The sequence below is a fragment of the Pelecanus crispus genome, chromosome 6, assembly GCF_030463565.1.
Source record: "Pelecanus crispus isolate bPelCri1 chromosome 6, bPelCri1.pri, whole genome shotgun sequence".
NCBI lineage: Eukaryota > Metazoa > Chordata > Aves > Pelecaniformes > Pelecanidae > Pelecanus > Pelecanus crispus.
In genome coordinates, this window is record NC_134648.1 from 63,046,004 (window position 1) to 63,065,849 (window position 19,846).

A 19,846-nucleotide genomic window follows, 5' to 3' on the forward strand; every position below is an offset into this window, starting at 1 on the left:
GGAACATTAAGTATTTTTTTAATGTATGTGGTCATAGCAGAGACAATAAAAAGTAGTTTTGCTTTATTTTTCCTGAAGACAGTGTACAATTTCAATAGTTACTAATAACTGTAATGCCGAATAGAATGCAAGTTGACAAATAATTGACAAAGACCATTCCACATAATTTTCTTCACAGAAGGAGATGCATTATAGCAGTAAAGTGGTTGTGGATTAGAAGTAAGTAATCTTTTCGAAAGAAAAACATCCTTAGTTACACAAAATTAATTTCAGGTTCTCCTAATTTGTAAACTTTAACTTATTTTTCATATAAAACACTTTGTCACACTTCCTATGGGGGGAAAGTAACAATAACATTGTCTTCCCTTCAGAGGTGTCCATTGGGAACTACAGTCTTAAAAATAAAACAGCTTGATATGGGGGCACCAAAAGCCTTGCTGGCAACAGCTCTTTCTCCACCCAGTGTAGGTGACATTGAACGTGCCATTCTTCAGCTGAAGGAGGTAGGCATTCTTTTCATGCTGTTAAAATCAAGGTAATAAAAATGTACTGTAGAAATTTTTTCTTGGTATTTAAGGTAGTAGTAGCCTTAATTGGAACCTGAAATAGGAACTGTGTCTAGAGAATCTTTTCTCACATTTGACTGTTGTTTGGTTATTGTCCTGTTCAGCATAATTTCTGCAGTTACTTCATTAAAACAGAATTATAATTTCATCAGGGAGTAATGATTTGTGAACTAGCATCTGTGGTGAGAAAGAATGGGGGGGGGGGGGGGGGGGGGGAGAGAACTTGAACTCTGTAAGTGAAAATGTTTATTAATAAAAGTAGCAAAATAACACTCTTACACCTTAAGATGTATAGGGGTCAGCCTGAAGATCCCCTTCTGACCTGTACAGGTAAGTTGGTGATTTTGCTTTTCAATTACACAGTTTATATGGGGTAGAACATTCATTGCATTAAACTTCTTCTTTTCCAAAGTGCATAAGAAATTATACTTGTATCATTTGTAGCTTGCTTTTATATCCAGTATATATGTAGTAGAAGCTTTGGTTTCAAAATACTAGGCTTTTAAAATTGATTTGAGAACTTCAACTTAATTACAGTTTTGATACTTACTGGTGTTGCTTTTGAGATAATTGCTTCTTGTCTTGTTTTCTTACAAACTGGTCTTACATTTACTCGTCAACTTTTACAAGTGAATAAATCTTAATTTCTCTAGCTGGGAGCACTTACAACTTGTGTGCAAACAGAAGAAAATCCATACGATGGTGAGCTGACTTTCTTAGGAATGGTATTGGCACAGTTGCCAGTGGATCTGCATCTTGGAAAACTGATAGTCCTTGGGCATGTCTTCGGGTGCTTAGAAGAATGCCTTATTATAGGTAACTGAAAGAACATGTGAGAACATTTCTCTATAAAGAAGTGATTTGCAGGTTTTCATTTTGATTTGTTTTTGTTGTAGCTGCAGCACTCTCTCTGCGGAATTTTTTCATAGTACCTTTCAAACAGCATGTTCATGGATGCAGGTATTACCCTGGATGTTTTATAACTTCCTGACTATATTTGGGGGCAGAGGGCTAAGCTGACCACTAAATACAATTTTTCATGTCACGAGTCTACTGTTCTGTCGAAGTGCCAAGCAGTGCAAACAGAAGCTTTTCCAGGGCAGCTGAGATACTGAAATCTATTTCTATGTGGATTAATTAGTATCACAGAGCTAACTCATCCTTTTCTGAGTACGAGACCTGTTTATTCAGCTTTGCCTTTCTGATGTGAACATGTGGCAGTGTCTATTAACATGTTTTTTTTAAATAATAGTAAAAAAAAATAATCCTTGTTATCCTGCCCATGCAGTTTACCTTCAGCAAGGAGATGTGAATAAGAACAAATAATTACAATAAATATACTGACCTTGTTTATTAATGTCCTGGAAGGTGTTAATAGCGTAGCATTCTGAGCTGTATAATACATTCAGTATTTGAAAAAAATATTGTTCATAATTCTTTTTGTTTGTATTGCCAGGAACAAACTGTTTTTTGCTGGGAATAGTAAGAGTGACTGTATTGCAATTGTGAATGCATTTAAGGTAAGTCTTTTTTCCGGCTTATCTTCCAGTGAAATCTGATAGACTAAGATGGAGCTTCTGACCTTTGTAAGATCAGTGCAGCATTTGTGCTTTGAAGTTGTTAAAAACTTCAAATTACTCCTAGGTACTTAGTGATACTTTCTGAAGGCTGTGTCCTACTGTATAACACGACTAGTTCTGATGAGTTAATTTTTACCACTGTGAAGGAGCTGCACAACTTTGCACCAAAGGAAGGTGGCAAGAAATGGGTAAAAATGGGTTGCAAGGCTCAGTTTCTGGATATATTCCCTACTTTTCAGTCTCCTGTGGCTTTTGAGGTATTTGTTCTTCTAATCAGATGGAGAACAGCACAAAGAGTGGAGAGAGTGAGAGCATGCTGCTTATGTCAGTCTTCTGTCTGTTAGAAGTAGGAGCGGATTTTGAACAGGATGGGAACCAGAGGCTCAGGTTCTCTTGACCCTCTGTGATCCTTTTGATAAAGGAGCTATTTTGCATGGGGAGGCAGATTCTTTCCAGTCCGGGAAGGTTTACCTGTGTCATTCCAGCTGCTATAAAATTGGTGTCTCATTGCCTCCAACAGAACAGATGGTAGCTAACTGGTAAGCAGAATGGAGTTTTTGGAATTAATAACTTGAGGTGATGAACAAGTTTCTAACGTAGCATATCGGCTCTCTGTGTGCTACTGAGGATCCCACTGCAGCTGTTACAAATCTTGTTATGAGACGGAAGTCTTCTGAACTGTAACACTTACTGGTACTGTGCCTTCTCATGCTTTTCTTGAACGGCTGCTTGGTCTGTTTTCCTGTGTCTTAATACTTCGTCTACATCTGTGCTGCTTCAAGACTTCTTTCCAAATTGTCTCTGAGCCTTCTTAGGAGGGAATGCTAAAAGCCGTGTCATAGGCAGCTAGAAATTTGTATTTGCTGCAGACCTGTGTCTTCCAGATTACTGATACCCAGAACATACAGCCTTCAGTGGTTCAGGAAAGTCTTTGATCATACTGAGTTCTGCTTCCTAATAAACCAAAATTTTTTAGGAAAATACCAGGGTTTTTGGGCAAAATGTTTTTCATCAACATTGGAGGTGTTTTAAATGCTGTTGAATTAAAATATGATTATTTTTTAAAAAATAAATACCATAAAGCACTTAGTAATTTATCTAGACAGGTAAGCTTGTCTCCTGTAATTTGCACAATTAGCAGTAATCAGGATAAAATTCCAGTAAGAAAGAGTATGTTCTCGGTTTACCAGAGTATTCCTTATTTGTTCTGCAAAAAAGTCTTGTCTTTCACCAGGTAATAGTCGTGTGGACAATGTCCCATTTCACCTCAAGAAGAACAGATTTACACAGGGACATTTTATTGTTGCAAATACTGATTGATACAAAATCAACGAACTGTTGTGGTATGAACTTGCTTCAGTCTGCTAGCTAAGAAGTGACACTACAAGCGATAGCAGGTTGCCTCTTTTATCTGTACTGTTTTGCTTCAGGTCAGCTTATTATCTAGGTAGGCTTGCAGTGTTTGTAAATGAATGTTAGTATCAGCTTAAAGCATGATGGAGGTGTTTTGTCTCAGGCCATAAATGTTAATATCCTGATGACTCTCCATCTGTTCCAGAATGACTGTAGCTTTCCTGCTACTGTGATTTTGTGTAGGCAATCCACTGATGATCAGAGGAAATTCTGGTTTATCATAAATGCACTTTAGTCAGGGCTGAAAAGTTTACAGCTTTTCTGTGGCACTTACTTCTATTGTAATAGCCAAAAATAAAATGCCAGAGGTGCGGTGACGTTGGTGGCTCCCTTTTAATCAAGGGCAGTTTGGGCTGGTGAATTCTAGCACAGAATGAGCTTGATGTCCTTTCTCCAGACTTCATAGCTTTGACTTAATAATATTTTATTCTGTACAAATGTGATTTTTCTGTACACTTGGCTGTTCGGTAGCCCAGTACCATGGACAGAGGTTGATCCCCACAGTTACGAGCGGAGCTGGTACAGCGTAGGAAAGACTTCTGCTAGTCTATTATTCAAAATCCAATGTTTTCCTTTATGGATGGTCTGACATGTTCTGTAATCTTCTGGAGACTCCAGAATCTTCAGCTGTAGATTTAATTTATTCAATTTTGTGTATGCTGGCCTTTTTTCACTTTGGTGAAAGGTGACTTGATTTTCTGTGTTCTGGTGTCAGAATTTAATGAAGCACACATGGGCACGTATGCCACATGTGCCCACTGATCCTGGGGCTCAAGCATCATCTTTTCTGAATTCCCCTTATCCTGTTGTATATTATATTTCTCTTGTGTCCTGTTAATTTGAAGGTGATATTTCTGTAAACCAGTATGTTGTCCTGGAGAATTAGCACAAACATTCAAACAGAGCTTCCTGTGCAGTACCTCCCTGTGTGAGTGATGTGAAAGCTTTATGTTTTGAATGGCTGAGTATCAGAAAAGCACAGGGAAAGAACTTGTTTTCAATTCCTAGGTTCAGATTACATTTCTTTCAGGGTAGGCTGAAGTTCTGTGGCATGTCTTTTTTAAGCCCTTGCTTATGCAAAGATTGCAGTGAATTAGAAACCGTCAAAAGCTTTGGTAGTAGAAAGAGGAGAATCCAGGGAAGTAAAGGCTAATCAGCCTGGTTTAAGTGATATGATTTTAAAAAGAGAGAGCTTTTAAAAGAAAAAAATAACATCAAATAAGTGAAGTTTATTTTTCTGACATATAAGGCTTGGGTATGGAAGTGGTGGATGTCAAAAGCATTATTTAAAATCAGTACATCACACAGCCTCAGTCAAGGTAGAGAAATGCAGTCTGGCTTTTCAGCTATGCTAATGGTCAGTGTCCACAGTAAGCTGGAAAATTTACTATGAGGTGGCTTGCTGTCAAACTAGAAGAAATGGATTCTGCAGGCATCTGTCATAGATTTGCTGCCTAATAATGAAATTATTTTCATCAATATCCTGGCTATATTAATTTCTCTTCCAGCCCTGTTTTCTGGGAAGCATCTACGTCAGAATTGTATCTGAATCAGTCAGTTTACTTTCTTTTGTCCCAAAGCAAGGAGAAAAGAAAGGCTCTGAAAGCAGCCTGCTTTATTACAGCATCAAATCAAAGCATGTTCTATTTATTTATGAATGTTTGCATGTGCTTTAATACTCAGTCCGTCTCCTCTCAGAAAACTATGTGGATAGCCTGTTATATGTCGCTGTGTTATCAGGCGGCTATTGTACCTCTCCCAACACAAATCAGGACTCACCTTTTTAAAGCCTTGGAACATAACGTGCTCGGTATGCTTTTGGAATGTGCCAAGATCCAGAATCTCTAAGCTATGTCCAGAAATTTAGTGACCTAAATGCTGTGTTTCCAATTCAGTTGCAGGAGCTGATGGCAAGTTTGAGGCAGTATATGTAATTACAGTTCATCCAATAGCATTTAAACTCCTTTTCAGTCTGTAGATGTGGCATTGCATGCCATAACCTCTGAGCTGACCTGAAGGCAGAATAGTTGTCTTCCTACAGCAATTCTTGTTCTTTAGCATGTCATGGTACAACATTTGTAACCCTGCCACGCTTTCACCCCTCCAGTAATGCATTCTTAGAATTAAATTTTGCAGCCACACCACTTTGTGTGTTCGCATTTGAGCAAAGAAAGACCCAGAGTTCTTGCCCACCCTCAACAAAATAGAGTAAGACTATTCATAAGAGTGAGAAGTATTTATAGCTGCTTAGGAACCAACCAGGCAAGCATCAATTAGACTAGAATTATTAAATAATTAAGGCTGGAAAGGACCTCAGGAGGTCTGTAGTCCAGTCTCCTGCTTAGGGCAGGTTCAGCCATGAGGTCAGTCAAGGTTACTCGGGGTTTTATAGACAAGATCCTCAAAAACCTGATCTAAGTTGGCCCTGCTGTGTGGGATGTTGGAACAATTGATCTGAAGAAGTCTCCTTCAGCATAAATTACTGTGATTCAGATTTCTTTATACTCTTTTGTGCTTAAATATTTGTAGTCTGTGTTAGCCCAAAGGCATCTCTGATTTTTAAATTGGCGTTAAAAAATTATATCCACTACAGGTATGGAAAAAAACTTAATAGTTTTAAATGTCTCATTAATATTTGTAATAATTATTACTAAAGCACTACAGTTTGTGCCTGAATACTGCACCGCTTCTTTCTTAGGCATGGCAGGCCTGCAGACAAAAAGGGGAGCTGAGACATCCCAAGGTTAGTTAAAAATTATTTCTTCTTTTCTGTTCAAGGTTGGTGACTTCAGCGCTGGAGTATTTTATATTCTAAGTAAAGAATTTTTGCTAGCAATTCTCCTCTATAATAGTTACTATTTTTTATAAGTAAATAGAAGCATAGGCTTTGAGAGACCATGAGTCTCTGAATCCAGTGCTGAGTATGTGAAGGCAATCCCTTACGTAGTCCCTTTCACAGATGGTTCAGCAGTGGTCAGAGGTTTGAAATCCAAGCTGAAAAAGGAAATTGAGCTGCTCTTATTTTTTTTTTAAAGAAACACAGAAATCTCCCCCACTTCCCTCCAGAAAAAACCCTGAAAGATGGAAGATCTTTATGTGCATCAGTCACAAAAAACAGTAGTAGGCACTGTTATAACTGCCTCCAGTCTTTCTTTTGTGTGTATACAATAAAACCTTTTTTTATTTCTCTGCTTCTTTCAGAGCATAATATGCTTTATGAACACCAATGCGTAACATACACTGAGTTGTAATGAGTGGCCAGAATCTGTCTGATAGTTATGCATCCAGAGTAAGGTAGTTGTGTTTTTTTTGGAGGAAGTGTCCATCTTAGAGTAGATTCTGTAGTAGCAACACAGAGGAGTTGGACTTGTGTGTTTATATGAAAAATTTAGATGACCCACAGGTGTACTGGTGGTAACCAAAGATAGTTTACTAGTCAGATATATAATTGTCTTATATTTTCATACATGTCATAGTACTCGATTGATATGGATGCAAAGAAAGCTGTGAAATTACATCAAATTCTTCCATCACTGTATATAACTATTATTTGTGTCTACACTGAAGAATATGAGAGAAAGCTTACTAGCAGTAGAAGAAACAAGTTTCTAACACTTTTTGCATTTGCATTTTTGTCTTTCTTTTCCAGGAAGAACTTGAGTGGGGTCGATCAAATTGTATTCACATCAAGAAGATCAGAGAGGTAAGAAGAAATAGATAATCATTTTTATAAGCAGAAGGACTTACCTTTCCTTATTTTCTACAAAAGTTAAGATCTTGGATAAACCTACTGTATTATTATATATCTATCAATGTATATAGATGTATATTTTCTTCAAATAAACAGTGTAATTTTTAATGTTTTGTTTCTTTGGGGGAGGAGAGATGGTGCTATTTAAAGTTGTCAGAGAATATCGGGACTCCAAGTACAACTTAAGACAGATCAGACAGAAGCTTTATTAACTGTGATCATAGAGAGCAAATATTCGGGCAGCGTTTCCCCCTCTGCTCCTCTCTTCTCTCAGGTGGTTGCAGAGACCCCATTTATATACAGTTTCAAAGAAAGGAAAGAGGCGAGGAAAATCATTGTAATACTAACAGAGCCAGGTGTGCATTCTTGTGAAGAATGGACTTCAGAAAATCATTTATGTGCTAACAAGGCCAAGTACCCATGCCTGGGAGGGATGGACTCTCTAAGTAGCTTGTTAACTGCCACCATTGACGCTATGGAGAGACAGCTCTTGGTGGAGCCTGTAGGATTGGCACATCCAGTATCATTCTAGCTCGGAAGTGGGGGTTGGAAACAATCAGATTGCTAACTTTTAGAGGAAAGGAATTTTCCTTCTGTTAGGATAAACAAAGTGGTGTTAAATTATTAACTGTTTAACATGTTTTTAACATTTTTAAGAGACCTCCAGTATTATTTGCTAATTCTATAGGTCCCTCAGATACACTGGTTGTGGTGTGACTGCTGTCTGTTTTTACGAAACTTTTGTCTTATAGTTAGGATAACTTTATTTAAGCAAATACAGCTATATAATGAGAACTGGCCTTGAAAATTTGTCAGGATTTGTTGCTAACATTACTGCAGTAATTAATGAAAACTCTGCATCACAAGAGGCTTCAAGCTTAATGTGATAGGTTGAGAAGGGAAGTAAGTAAAACTCCTGAATAACCATGATTGGCAGGGCATGGTCTTGCCCATTATTCCAGCGGGTCATACCTTTGGCGTGAGCAGCGTAGGGCCTATGTTCAAAAAGGAAAAAAAAAAAAAAAAACAAAAAACTTTTCATAATAAGCAGCCATCTGAATAAGGGATGCCAGTTGTTTTTTAGCTTGTGTAGCTGATATCAAGGAAAAAAAAGATGAGAAAAATCTGGAGTAAAGATGAGTAAATCTGGAGAGCTGAAGGATCAGTCTCATATGATAGCCTCCCAGGTAGTTGGTGTTCTCTTGGCCCCATTTCAGACAATTCAGAAAGAGGTTGTGCATGACATAATAGTTCAGGAGTTTAGAATGGACAGCTACACTAACATTAGCTAAAAAGATTTGGGGTTTTTTATGTGCCATGCTTTCAAATACTAATTTTAAAATTCCTTGTGCGCAAGTAGATTTGCAGAACTGAGGCAGCCACACAGACTGGTTTCTGATTATGGTAGTTGTCCTGTGAGGAAAATAATAGGTCTTTTAGTATCCTAAAACTGCCAGCAGCAGAAAGGAAAATGTCAATATGAAGCAGTTGAGCAGACTGTACTTTTCTACATTTGCTCCAAAATCAGTTGGAACAGTAAGGCATTTACTGTGTGGTTGAGGGACCAGTGGCTGCTTATAGAAGCTTCGTAGAAATGCTTAGGATTGAAAGCTTAACAGAGCGTGCTCTGCTGTAGAGCGTAAGTTTTGATCTCGCTTAAAGTCATCATGGTCGTCTGCTGAACTGAGGGTGCAGCATGTGTGGTCACTGCTACAGTTAGGTGCCGAAGTCCAGGTTGGTGTTAGCATGTTTTTTACCTTTTAAGATACAAACCCGAAATGATTTAAATGGAGAATCAGTATATCACCTTCTAAAAGGTTATTTCAGTTCCCTTTCTAATTTTGTTCTATATCATATATGCATAATATGCTTTGCAACTACAAAATTCTACTTTGTAAAGAGATGTCAAGAAAACTGCTTGAGTCACAGTACTGAAATTATTTTCCGAAGTAGAGATGCTAAGCAATATATTAAGTGAAATGCATACTATTGTCATGTAAAAAGGAAAGGGAGTTTGCCCACTTATTTAGACTTTTACGAACAGATTTTATTTTAATTTGTGGACAGTTTTAATCTGTTTAATATGTAACTTAGAGTTGAAATTTCAGGTGGCAGAGTTATTTCACAACTTGAAAAATCGAGTCAGAGCATTTAACATGTGTGTTAATGCTCAACCATCTGCTATGGATCAGGAATGTATATACAAACAACGCTTCATTTTACAGGTAATGCTTTATTGACTCTTCAGGGGAATGCCATTATTTACAAAATTTGTAACTGGATTTTTATATGCCAGTACCGATGAACTAGTATTACACCAGTGTTTCAGAATTCTCTGTAGATTTTGAGATTGCAGGTGGAAAAAAAAAAAAAAATAGTAGTAATGTGTTTCAACAACTTAAAAGGACAACTGATGTTATTTTTAATGGTTCAGAATTCACACTAAGTTCGTCCTCTGGCTGTCCCTTCACTTCTGACAGTTCATCAAAATAAAACCAAGTCATACTGAGATGAATTAAACTGCGTCTCTAGATTAATCTTTGTTAAAGTCATAAAAATACTCTAGAGAAGGATGGTTTGTGTTGGAAGGCTAAGAACTAACGGTTTTGAAAATTATGTTTTCACTTGTTTTGAGTGCTCTATTTGGACCACCATTGGCTTGATTAGTTATTGGGGGGGATGAAATTAGGTGTCTTTCAGCTATTGTAACTTTGCCAAATTTCCAGTTAAATTTCTTGTCGTATTTGGACTGATGAGTAGTGATTTTATTTTCAAAGGCCTATTTATCGTTGCACTGGCAATTGGTTTAACTGTGTAAGCAGTGAACTTTTCAGAGCTGAATTGTTAAATACTCTAAGATGTAATATGAAAACTGAACAAGTTTCATGTAGCTATTTTATGTGAATTTATATAAAATTGAGGCTCTTCTTGATATTAGGGCTAACAATTATACTTTCAACAGAGCAAGGTTGCATAAAAAAATATTAAAATGTTGTAAAATTGTTCCAGAAGCAGAACTCTTAATGAAAATACATTTTTAAGGATTTGCATGAATTCATGTTTAGTCCGAAATGACAGTAATTCCTGGAGACAGGAAAAAACCTTCATGTGAAGATCTGTCGGTATCTCTCTATGTTGCTAGTGTATCCCTTTTCAAGAAACTGAATATAATCTGCTGTGTTTTACAAAATATTCTCTTCATTTGAGGCTGTAATAGCTGGTGCTTTCTATCCAAACTACTTTACTTTTGGAAAATGCGATGAAGAAATCGCTGTGAGAAACCTTGCTGGCAAAGATCCGAAAACCACTGTAATGGTATGTTAAGAAGGTGAATGACTTAAGTCAAATGTAGTGTTTGGGCGGTATTTTCAAGTTTTGTTCTGTCTTGAGCAAGGACAGAAATAATTACCTACTCTGATCCTCACTTGGTAAGTTGTCTTTTCTCCCATCTCCCTTTGTTCCAATATAATAAACATTGTGTGGGTGGGCAATTTTAGAAGAATTCCTACTGAGAACAGCCTCTGTGCATTTGATTGCTAGTCTTGCAAGCAAACAACTGTCATAAAACTAATAAAAGATTTGAAAAATAGGACAGGGCTGTCAAGGGTACTTTTTAGTGACTATTTATGAAATGTGGTGTTGCCACTTTAATGTTACTTTTTTGTAGTCTCCTACTTGATAGTGCATGGCATACATGCTTGTAGCTTTAAGGTTACTCAGGTATTGCACTCTGCTTTCTTTTTATCTTTTAGAAATATTTTTTATCTGATTGAGTAAGTGCAAGTTTGCAATGTGTTGATTTTGCAAAATGGTACATGGTCTAAACTAGGAAAATGTTTGGTGTATCTGAACTAGGTATAACACTGTAAAATAACCGTGACCTACGCTTAAAGAGAACAAACTTACAAACCAGTGAGCCTCAAAGAACAGACTTGTATTGGCACAAGAGAAAAATAGTTAAATGAAAAGGTAGGAGAGAAACTCATAAAAGCTTACTGACAAGGAATTTTTTCGTGCTTTGCTGCTTACCCAAGAGGAGAGGCTAGTTCTGTACTGAAGGAGATGCTGGCATGGCAATATGTGAGCACAAACACAGTTATATATGCTTTTGAATTTTTTAACATATTGAAGCCAAAAAAGGAAAAAAAAAAAAAGTTCTGTCTAACAGACTAGACACAATCTGGTGGAATAAAGACAAGATTAATCTTGCCACAGGAACATTGATTAAGATCAAACTGTTAAATTTAAGGAGCTATTTAATTTTAATGTGTGTAACTCTTGATCTGCTCATATATGAACTGCTTCTTATCTTGAAGGAAGTAGCTGCTGTGTCTTCATCGGTGTAAATGATCTTCCTGGGCACAAGTACTGCATGTTCCTAAAGCTCTCAATCTAAGAGACTCTTTTTATAGCAGTATGATGCTCCTAATGGTGTTTGCCAAAGATACAAAAGGCAATTATTTCTCCCACTCTCTGGTCTCTCTAAATGATCTTGCCTTGAGGCAGTTTCTGCAGTCTGACCTAGACGATGTCTTTGACCAGCAGCTGATGTTAGTACTATAATTTCAAGGCATATGAAGATTTTTTTTTTTTTTAAATAATCTAAAATAATCTTTTCTTTCTTGTTTAAGATTGTAACAATCAAAGAGAAAAAGAGACAGTTGTATAGCCCCTGAAAAATAGTTCAAAGTCTAGGAGTTTGAACCTGCTGGTTAGGAGTTCTGTGATTCTGTATTAAGGCAAGATCTCCTATGAGAGATGATTGAGTAAGAGAGAAATGGCTATCTGGCTACAGTGCCATATGAATAGTTGTGAAACTACAGCCTTAAACTCATGTAAATTAGTGCTGCTGGAGTCTTGCTTTGCTTTTTGACTGCACATGCCCCTTTTCTTATGTTGGTTCTCATCTGCCTGCTGAGTGAGCCAGGTGTTAAAGTAGGAGAAAGCTATTCTCTTGCTTTGTAGAGTTAGTTTTCAAGCTAGTTTAGCACACAGAATTTGTGAAATGCATGACTCTCTTGTTGCCTTAGTCATACATGGTAAAGTCATAATCCATTATACTTAATTGTATACAGTCTATAGAATCCACTATACTTAACGTTATGCAATCCAATATACTTAGCTAGAATGTTATTCTTAACAGAATGCCTTTGAAAAGATGTTGCAACTCCAGTAACTTCAGCAATTTCTAGTGGTTTCAGGATTAAAACCCAGGAAGAATAACAAAATCATTTAATAATTCAATTTGAAAGAGACCTCCTGAAATCATCTAGTCTGGTGATGAGGTCAAGGCTGGATTAATAGTGAATTCAGACCATGTTGCTTAGGCCTTCCTCCACTTGGGTTTGGAAAAAGTTCTGAGGATGGACATTCAGCAACTTCTCATGGGATCCCACCTACCAGTTCCCTGAATAAACCAAACTGTGCTGTCCTAGATATCAGGATGTGCATTCTGCTACTTGTCTTCCTCATTCTCAGGATCTTGAGCTCTCCTCTTCCCTGGTTGCTCTGGCCCAGGCTGTTGTTGATTATCACTTCCATAACAAGTTCTACACTGTTTGCTAATAGCAGATCCAGCACTCATGACCTGTGTTAAGAAGTTATTTTCAACACCCTTCAGAAATCTAGGAGCTTGTGTCCTGCTGTTCTAGCAGGTTATCAGGGACCTCATTGTCTCTTACCTCTAAGGTGCAGGGTCTGTGATCTGGAGACTTCTGCAAGTTGCCTAAAGATTGTCTGCTTCATCCTGACTGATGATCTGTTACAAATTCCCACCTCAGTGTTGCCCTTACTGACCTCTTCTCTTATCCTGACCCACAAGAGCTGGGTTGCCCCATTGTCTGCTCCATGGAGGGGCATCTTATGTTTGAGCTACTCCTTCACACAGGGAAGACCAGGAGGTTGCTCTTTGTCCCTAAGAAGCATGTATCCATCCGGAAGTGCTCTTCAGTTGTGAAACCTGTCTCACCATACCTCAGTAATTCAGTATGTGGTAGTTCTGACAGGACATGCAGGGCTGTAGCTCCTCCTGTTTCCCAGACTGCGCGTGCTGCCTGGGATGTAGTTCCCAATGGCGGACAAGGAAACATAGCAATCCATTGCTTTTCTGTTACAAGCAAAAAGAGGGATACTAGACAGCTTCTAGGAAAAATTATCAAATAAATATATATAATTACAAATGAAGCTGCTTCATTTATAGCTAGAGAAAGAAAACATTTATCTACTGGTTTGAGGCAGTAGGGCAGCATTAGCAGCAAAACTCCGATTTTACTGTCTTTTGAGATTTTTGAATTTAATATAGTATATAGAATTTTTGGAATTTGTTGGGGTTTAGATTGTATATCACTATTGCAGCTCAAGTGAAGGAGGACACGAGCTATTTAGCTGAACTTAATAATGCATTCAAAAAATTGAATCTATCCAAATGTAACTTCTTTTTCTTAACAGCTGAAGAATATTCCTCCCTATGGATATCTATACCATAAACAGTTGCAGTCACTGTTCAGACAGTGTGGGCAGGTAAAATCTATCGCCTATGATGGCTCAAAGTAAGTGGCCTTTCTCAATTATGAATCTAGTAATCGATTTCTTTCTTTGTCAGTGGTGCACTGACAAAATGAGTTTATTTCTTCTTATCTCTTTGAAATCAGTATTTTATTTTTAATGTATTGGCTAGAGTAAGAAACGTGGTTTTGAAGTTTGATATGTATTGGTTGGACGAACATTAGAGAAACTAGCTGAGTTGGAGATGCTCTTCTGCTTTGTCTCCTATTGTCTGACAGTGGACCTTAACTGCAGCTGATCTGTCTGTATTTATTTCTAACTTGTATACTGAATTTAGCTCATTTGTACAGTCAGATGGCTTTGAACAAAATGCGTATGACTGGCTGTTTTAGCTAATCTTCTGGCTAACTTTGGACTACAACTACCCGAAGTTGAATTCATGTAGTCCTCCTTATGCCTTTTTCAATCTTTAATTCTTTTCTTATTCACATATATTTTCACATCCTTTCTACTTTTATTAAATATGCTCAGTAAATTTGGTATGTTCTTGTGAGAATGTTAGAAAGTATTCTTATAACCATCATGATAATTAAAGTTTTAAGGTGCATAAGAGCAGTAGGCAAAGCCTGTGAGGAGCCTACTTTATACTGTTGGCTGGCCTGCTGAGATAAATACAGGGAAAAGAAATGGCAGCTTTTGTGGGGTTTTTTGTTGGGTTTTGATTCCTCATCAAGTATTTATTGCAATTTTATTTGGTGGGTTGGTTTGTTTTTTTTTTTTTTTTGAACAGGGCTTTTGTGGAGTTCTCCCGTAACCCAATGGAGGGCTTTAAGATTCTTCCTGCAGTGTACCTGTCAGTCAAGATGTCACAGCTGAAAATTCCTCTTGAGCTGAATGTTCATTATCCAGATGATATCAAAAGGCAATTGCAAGGTGTGACAGCTGCAAGTGTGGAATCTCTAAGGTAATTGTATTGCATATGGAAAATGGGTTTCTTTGCAGTATAAAGTTGAAACGGGGTTTGTCGGATTCAGTGGGAATTTCTTTGGAAGTGTCACCAAGGAAAACATGTTAGGTTCAAAAAACAAGATGTGTAAACTTTGTATAGGCAGAATGTTTTTGAAGGACTAGAAATAACATGATTGTCTTAAATATTTTTTTATAGTTACAGGTGTTTTACTGTTTAAGAGAACTCCAAGTATACACTGTCTTTTTTTTTTTTTTTTTTAAGGTTCTAGTCCATTTGCCCTTGGCATATGGAAATATGGATGTACACAGTAATTTCTGTTTGTTAGAGACAATGTGGGGATTGCTAGAACCAAAATAAATAAGGAGTGGCATTTGGAGACATAAAAGAAAGGGAGGGAGGAGGAAACAGAAATTGGGGGGAATATAACAGTGTAAGGTGGGGAGGCATAATAGAAAAATGCTGATGAGCAATGCAATGTAATGAGTCTCTTTGGTCTGTACCTGCTTTTTCTAGCAAAATCTGGCATGTGGGTTTCATTGTTATTACATACTGTCTGTGAGTCTCAGCTTCAGGTCATACAAGCAACTTGCTAAAATGGTAATCTCCCTAGCTCCTGATTGGTCTGCAGCCATTTTAATATTTTAAAATAAGAAAGCTAAAATAGGAAGGCTGGAATGAACTGGAAACGTTAAAGTGTAGGTGGATATTTCGCTTCCAATTGATTGTACTTAGTTTTTAGTAAAACATTTTAGCAGTTTCTCTGCACCCAAAACAGCACTTAAACTCCTTGTGAAAATTAATTCTTGAGGGACTCAAGAAAGAAGCCTCCTAGGCTGAAAGACTAATTTTAGAGTTCTTAACTTTTGTCAGGTAAAAGGAGTATTTTTTTTATATATATATATAAAAACAACATATGCTGAATTTATCTTTGTGCTGTAGTGTACTCAATGTATTTTTAAAAATTAAGCTTAGAAGGCATGCCATAGCAAAAAGCCTCACTATTTAACCTTGATTCTTTGGATTACTAATAAATTGATGGCACAGTTGCATCTTGGTATGTACCTTCCTGTGTTTGGACATAATGGAATTCAAACAGTTTCTCTGTCATATTTTGGTTCTGCAAATGAAAGCAAAAAAATTGAACTCTTGAGTTTTTGCTTGTGAGTGAAGTATTTAGCATCTTTATTCCATTAACTTTTTTTAGAGTAAATGTCGACTGTCAGAAGCAGACGGTGGAGCCTGTGGAAATTTCGTTTGGTACTTTACAACAGTCAAAGATGATCCCAAATTGTCTTCTGTCCATCAAGATAACAGAGGTAGGAATGTTCTACATCTGAAATAAGTCGTATCTAATAATTGGTACCTAGATAATTTTGTAGAGATGAGTATCTGACAAGCTTAAATGAAAAGAATGCTAGTAAAGTTTCAGCACAGAGATATCCGTAAGAGATATGCAGAATATTCTTGGTCTAATTTTTAGTAGTTCTTTGTTAAACAGTCCTCACATGTCACAAATAAATTTCAGACATTGGAATTTATTCGCACTTGACAAAATTTGTGGGATTTGCTGGCAGTAAATGTTAGCTGGAAGTAGGCATAAATGTAAAGAGGATTAATGGGAGAGGTAAAATATTTGTGTATACTGTAGAAATGAGAATCAGTATGTATTTGGGCCATTTACCTGCCTATTATTAACTGGCAGTTTTCTTCAGAAACTGTAGATGTGAGAGATGAGATGAATTAACGGTACTGCATGCTCATTTGGAAATACACTGCATGCATAAAAGATAGTGTGTTAGGGGAAAATTATATGTGTATATATAAATATTTCCAATTTCTGAAGCTGAGAATTTTTAAATCTTGTGTTAACCATCATCTTCCCAAGAAATTGAGTAATAGCAAGCAATATATATGCTGCTGAAATAAAAAAAACAATAATAAAATCCAAACCACTGAGCTAGTGGAAATTATAGGCTGAAGTATTAAAACAGCTCTTGATAGTAGTGACATGTTTTACAAGTGCCGAAAAGAATATTTTCTTCATTTATTCAGCTAAGTCTCTTGGATCAAAAATGTTCATGGATTTGATCAGACACATTCCAATACCTTAGCTATCTATGCTACTTCTGTTTAATACATCAGCTTTAATGATCATTATATATTGTAAGTAAAGATCCTTTTTTTTATCACAAGCATTTGATATAAGATCAGAAATGGTATATGAGTTCAGTAAGCCATTTGAAAAGATGACTTATTTTATTCAGTTTGATTTAAATAGTGGTGTGTTCTTTTCCATTTCCTAAAGGATGGTTAATCATAACAGTAAGAATGCTGATTTGCTGATAGATGTAGCTAACTGGTATTCTTTCATTAATAAGTGCAGCATATCTGTATGTATCTGTCTAATAAGTTGTATACCTTATATTTTCTGTATGTTAATTTGGTTTAGAAAAATGCAAGCAGTCTTTTCTTAATTTTCTGTATTTTAGTAATGCTTATATCGGGGTCTGTTTGGATGAAAAGTGTATTGCAGTTGCATAGCAAATAAACATTTTAAAATAACATCTAATTATGAGAGAGAAATGCTTCACTGCGTTATTGCAGTATGAGAACGTTTCTATGTGTGTGTCAGGAGTGCTTTCATGTATTTTGCTCAGATCTGTTTTGTATTTGATGTAGAACAATAAAATAATATGAAATATGATGTTGTCTAATTTTTATACTTTCAGATAGTAGAAGTTGGACACTTCTGGGGTTACAGGATAGATGAAAAAAATAGGACTGTACTCCAGGGTCTAACTTCTGAAATTAACTCTCAGAACCTGATGGATTTGCCAGTGTCTCCACATCCAGGGTTGGTTTGTCTGGCACCATTCACTTACGTGGAAAACAGAGGATACTACAGAGCTCGTATTCTGTATGTTTGTGGAGATTTTGCTGAGGTACGATAATATGTTATGTCATGTTGAATTGGTAGGATGTAATTGGGTTAACAATCTTGGAGCTATGCCTTTTTTCTACAAAGCACTATCATCATAATTATGATGAACATTCCAGTAAAGAAATCTATAGAACTAGAACTAAAATAAAACCTTAATAGAATGTTGCCAGAATAGATGAATTAGGTTTTTGCAGAGCACAGGAATATTTTAGTATTAAATTGAGAGGCTGTTGTTGATACAGTGTCTTGTGTGCTGAAGCAGAGCGAAGCAAAATAAAGACTAAAACCTCCAGTAACTTTGAAAACATGGTAAGGAATGCCTAGATCAGAGTCCAGTCCTGCATTGCTGGCAGCAGCCACATCACATCCTCTTCATAAATATATTGAAATCCATCTAAAAAATAAGTTTCTTGCCCCCACTGTTTTGGCAGTTTTCAGTCATTCGTGGCCAATTTATCTAAGCTTGTTCTTCTGCCAGTGTTTCGTTCCTCTGGTTTACATAGGCTTTTTTCTTTTCCTCCTCTTTCCCCTTCCCTCGTTTCTTGTCTATGTTTTTCGTCCTGGACTTTGTTTTGCTAACTGAAGAAAGCTGCGCTCATTCTCATCTCACATACTACACTGACTCTCTGTTCACCTGGTCTCCATCTCACTCCTCTTATTTTGTTTTGACTTCAGTTTTCTGAAGCAGAATTATGCATGTTCCTGTACTTACAGTTCTGTCTTTGGTTATGCAATGATTCTAGTATTCCTCTTCCAACACAGTGTTTCTCCTCTGCATTCAAAAATATTTCATGTGGCCATGCCACATCTGCCTTTTCATAGCTTTTTTTGCATGGCCACCTCTTGTCGTCTTATATTCAGTTCTGACTTCTTGGTAATTTCCAACTAATTAGAATTTATAAATAATAATGGCTCATTTATAGCAGAAATTACTAAAAATTCCAAAGGATATGATCTTTTACTTCATACCATTTGGTTCTCCCTGTTCCTGTTGAGTTCTCAAGTCCATTCAGTGTGATCTTTTTTGTATCAGTATTTATGTTGCTGAGTTCTATATCATCAGCAAATTCATCAAAACATTTTGACTTTTGTGCTGAGATCAGTAATGGAAATTGGTGTCACAGCTCAAGACTGGTATTCATTTTTCAGGCCAGTACTTTTCAGCAGTTAAGGACAGATTTTTTTATTTTTGTAAGATTGGCCTTTGCACAGCCCATTCCTCCTTGGAATTTCTTGATTTCTTAACATAGCTGAGTGTCACCACCATAGAGTTACTACTGAACATTGCCATCTGTTTAAAGTCATGGAAAACTAGTGAATAACAGTGCTAATCTTGTCACTTTCTCTTTTGCATTTGTAAACAGTTACCCAATCCGTGTTAGCGTTTGCTTATCTAAAAGCAGTTATTAGGTAGTATCACTCACTCTTAACAAGTAAGGTCATACAGATTTAATTGTGGGGAGAGAATTAGAGCCTTTCAGAGAAATTTGCCTTTTCTAGATTTAGCAGATTTGCCTTACCAGTGGATAAGCCAAGGGATCAAATAATAGACATGATAAAATTTGACCTATTATTTTTGACATGACTTCATTTGCATGTTTTCCAGACTCTGAATTTGCCTCCATTTCACTTGATAAGATTGCGTTGTACTGTAGTTATTAAACTTAGGTCGTCACTTTCCTTGCCACTAAAAGTAGCACTTCTAATGTTGTGGAATCTCTGCAGATGCTCTTGGTTCTTTTACAGGTTTTTTTTGTGGATTATGGCCATAGATCAAAAGTGCCTTTAAAGAAATTAAAAGAGATTCCAAGCTGTCTTCGAGAGCTTCCTTTCCAGGTAGGGGTGATGCTATTTGCTGCTGCTTACTAGATGTTTTCATGTCTGGTCTGACAAACAGAAGCGTACTTCAAATCATAATGCTTTTCAGAATAATAATGAAGTAACATGTATTTTCCCAATAGGAGTGTGTACAAATCACCTTCACTAATAGGTGGATAAATGTTTTCCACAGATACGTATGCACAGAGCAGTAATTCTTGTGTGTAACTGTATTTAATTGTAGAGAAATGTTATCCAGCCTTTTGTTTTCATGGGCATTTGCTAGAGGTGGGGAAGAAGAGA

At 36.8% G+C, this 19,846-nt stretch overlaps 1 protein-coding gene across 1 annotated transcript in view; it reads left to right on the forward strand.

Moving 5' to 3' along the window:
- The window catches only part of LOC104027376 (ATP-dependent RNA helicase TDRD9), an 89,576-nt gene that overhangs the window by 58,791 nt on the left and 10,939 nt on the right, over positions 1 to 19,846 (forward strand). Inside the window, exons 15-27 of the mRNA XM_075712450.1 lie at positions 372 to 503; positions 1,220 to 1,382; positions 1,463 to 1,526; positions 2,023 to 2,086; positions 6,258 to 6,302; positions 7,209 to 7,262; positions 9,419 to 9,535; positions 10,518 to 10,625; positions 13,758 to 13,858; positions 14,605 to 14,778; positions 15,989 to 16,100; positions 17,514 to 17,726; positions 19,472 to 19,561. Of these exons, the coding sequence (XP_075568565.1) occupies positions 372 to 503; positions 1,220 to 1,382; positions 1,463 to 1,526; positions 2,023 to 2,086; positions 6,258 to 6,302; positions 7,209 to 7,262; positions 9,419 to 9,535; positions 10,518 to 10,625; positions 13,758 to 13,858; positions 14,605 to 14,778; positions 15,989 to 16,100; positions 17,514 to 17,726; positions 19,472 to 19,561 (1,437 nt within the window). The remainder of the gene's footprint in view (positions 1 to 371; positions 504 to 1,219; positions 1,383 to 1,462; positions 1,527 to 2,022; positions 2,087 to 6,257; positions 6,303 to 7,208; positions 7,263 to 9,418; positions 9,536 to 10,517; positions 10,626 to 13,757; positions 13,859 to 14,604; positions 14,779 to 15,988; positions 16,101 to 17,513; positions 17,727 to 19,471; positions 19,562 to 19,846) is intronic.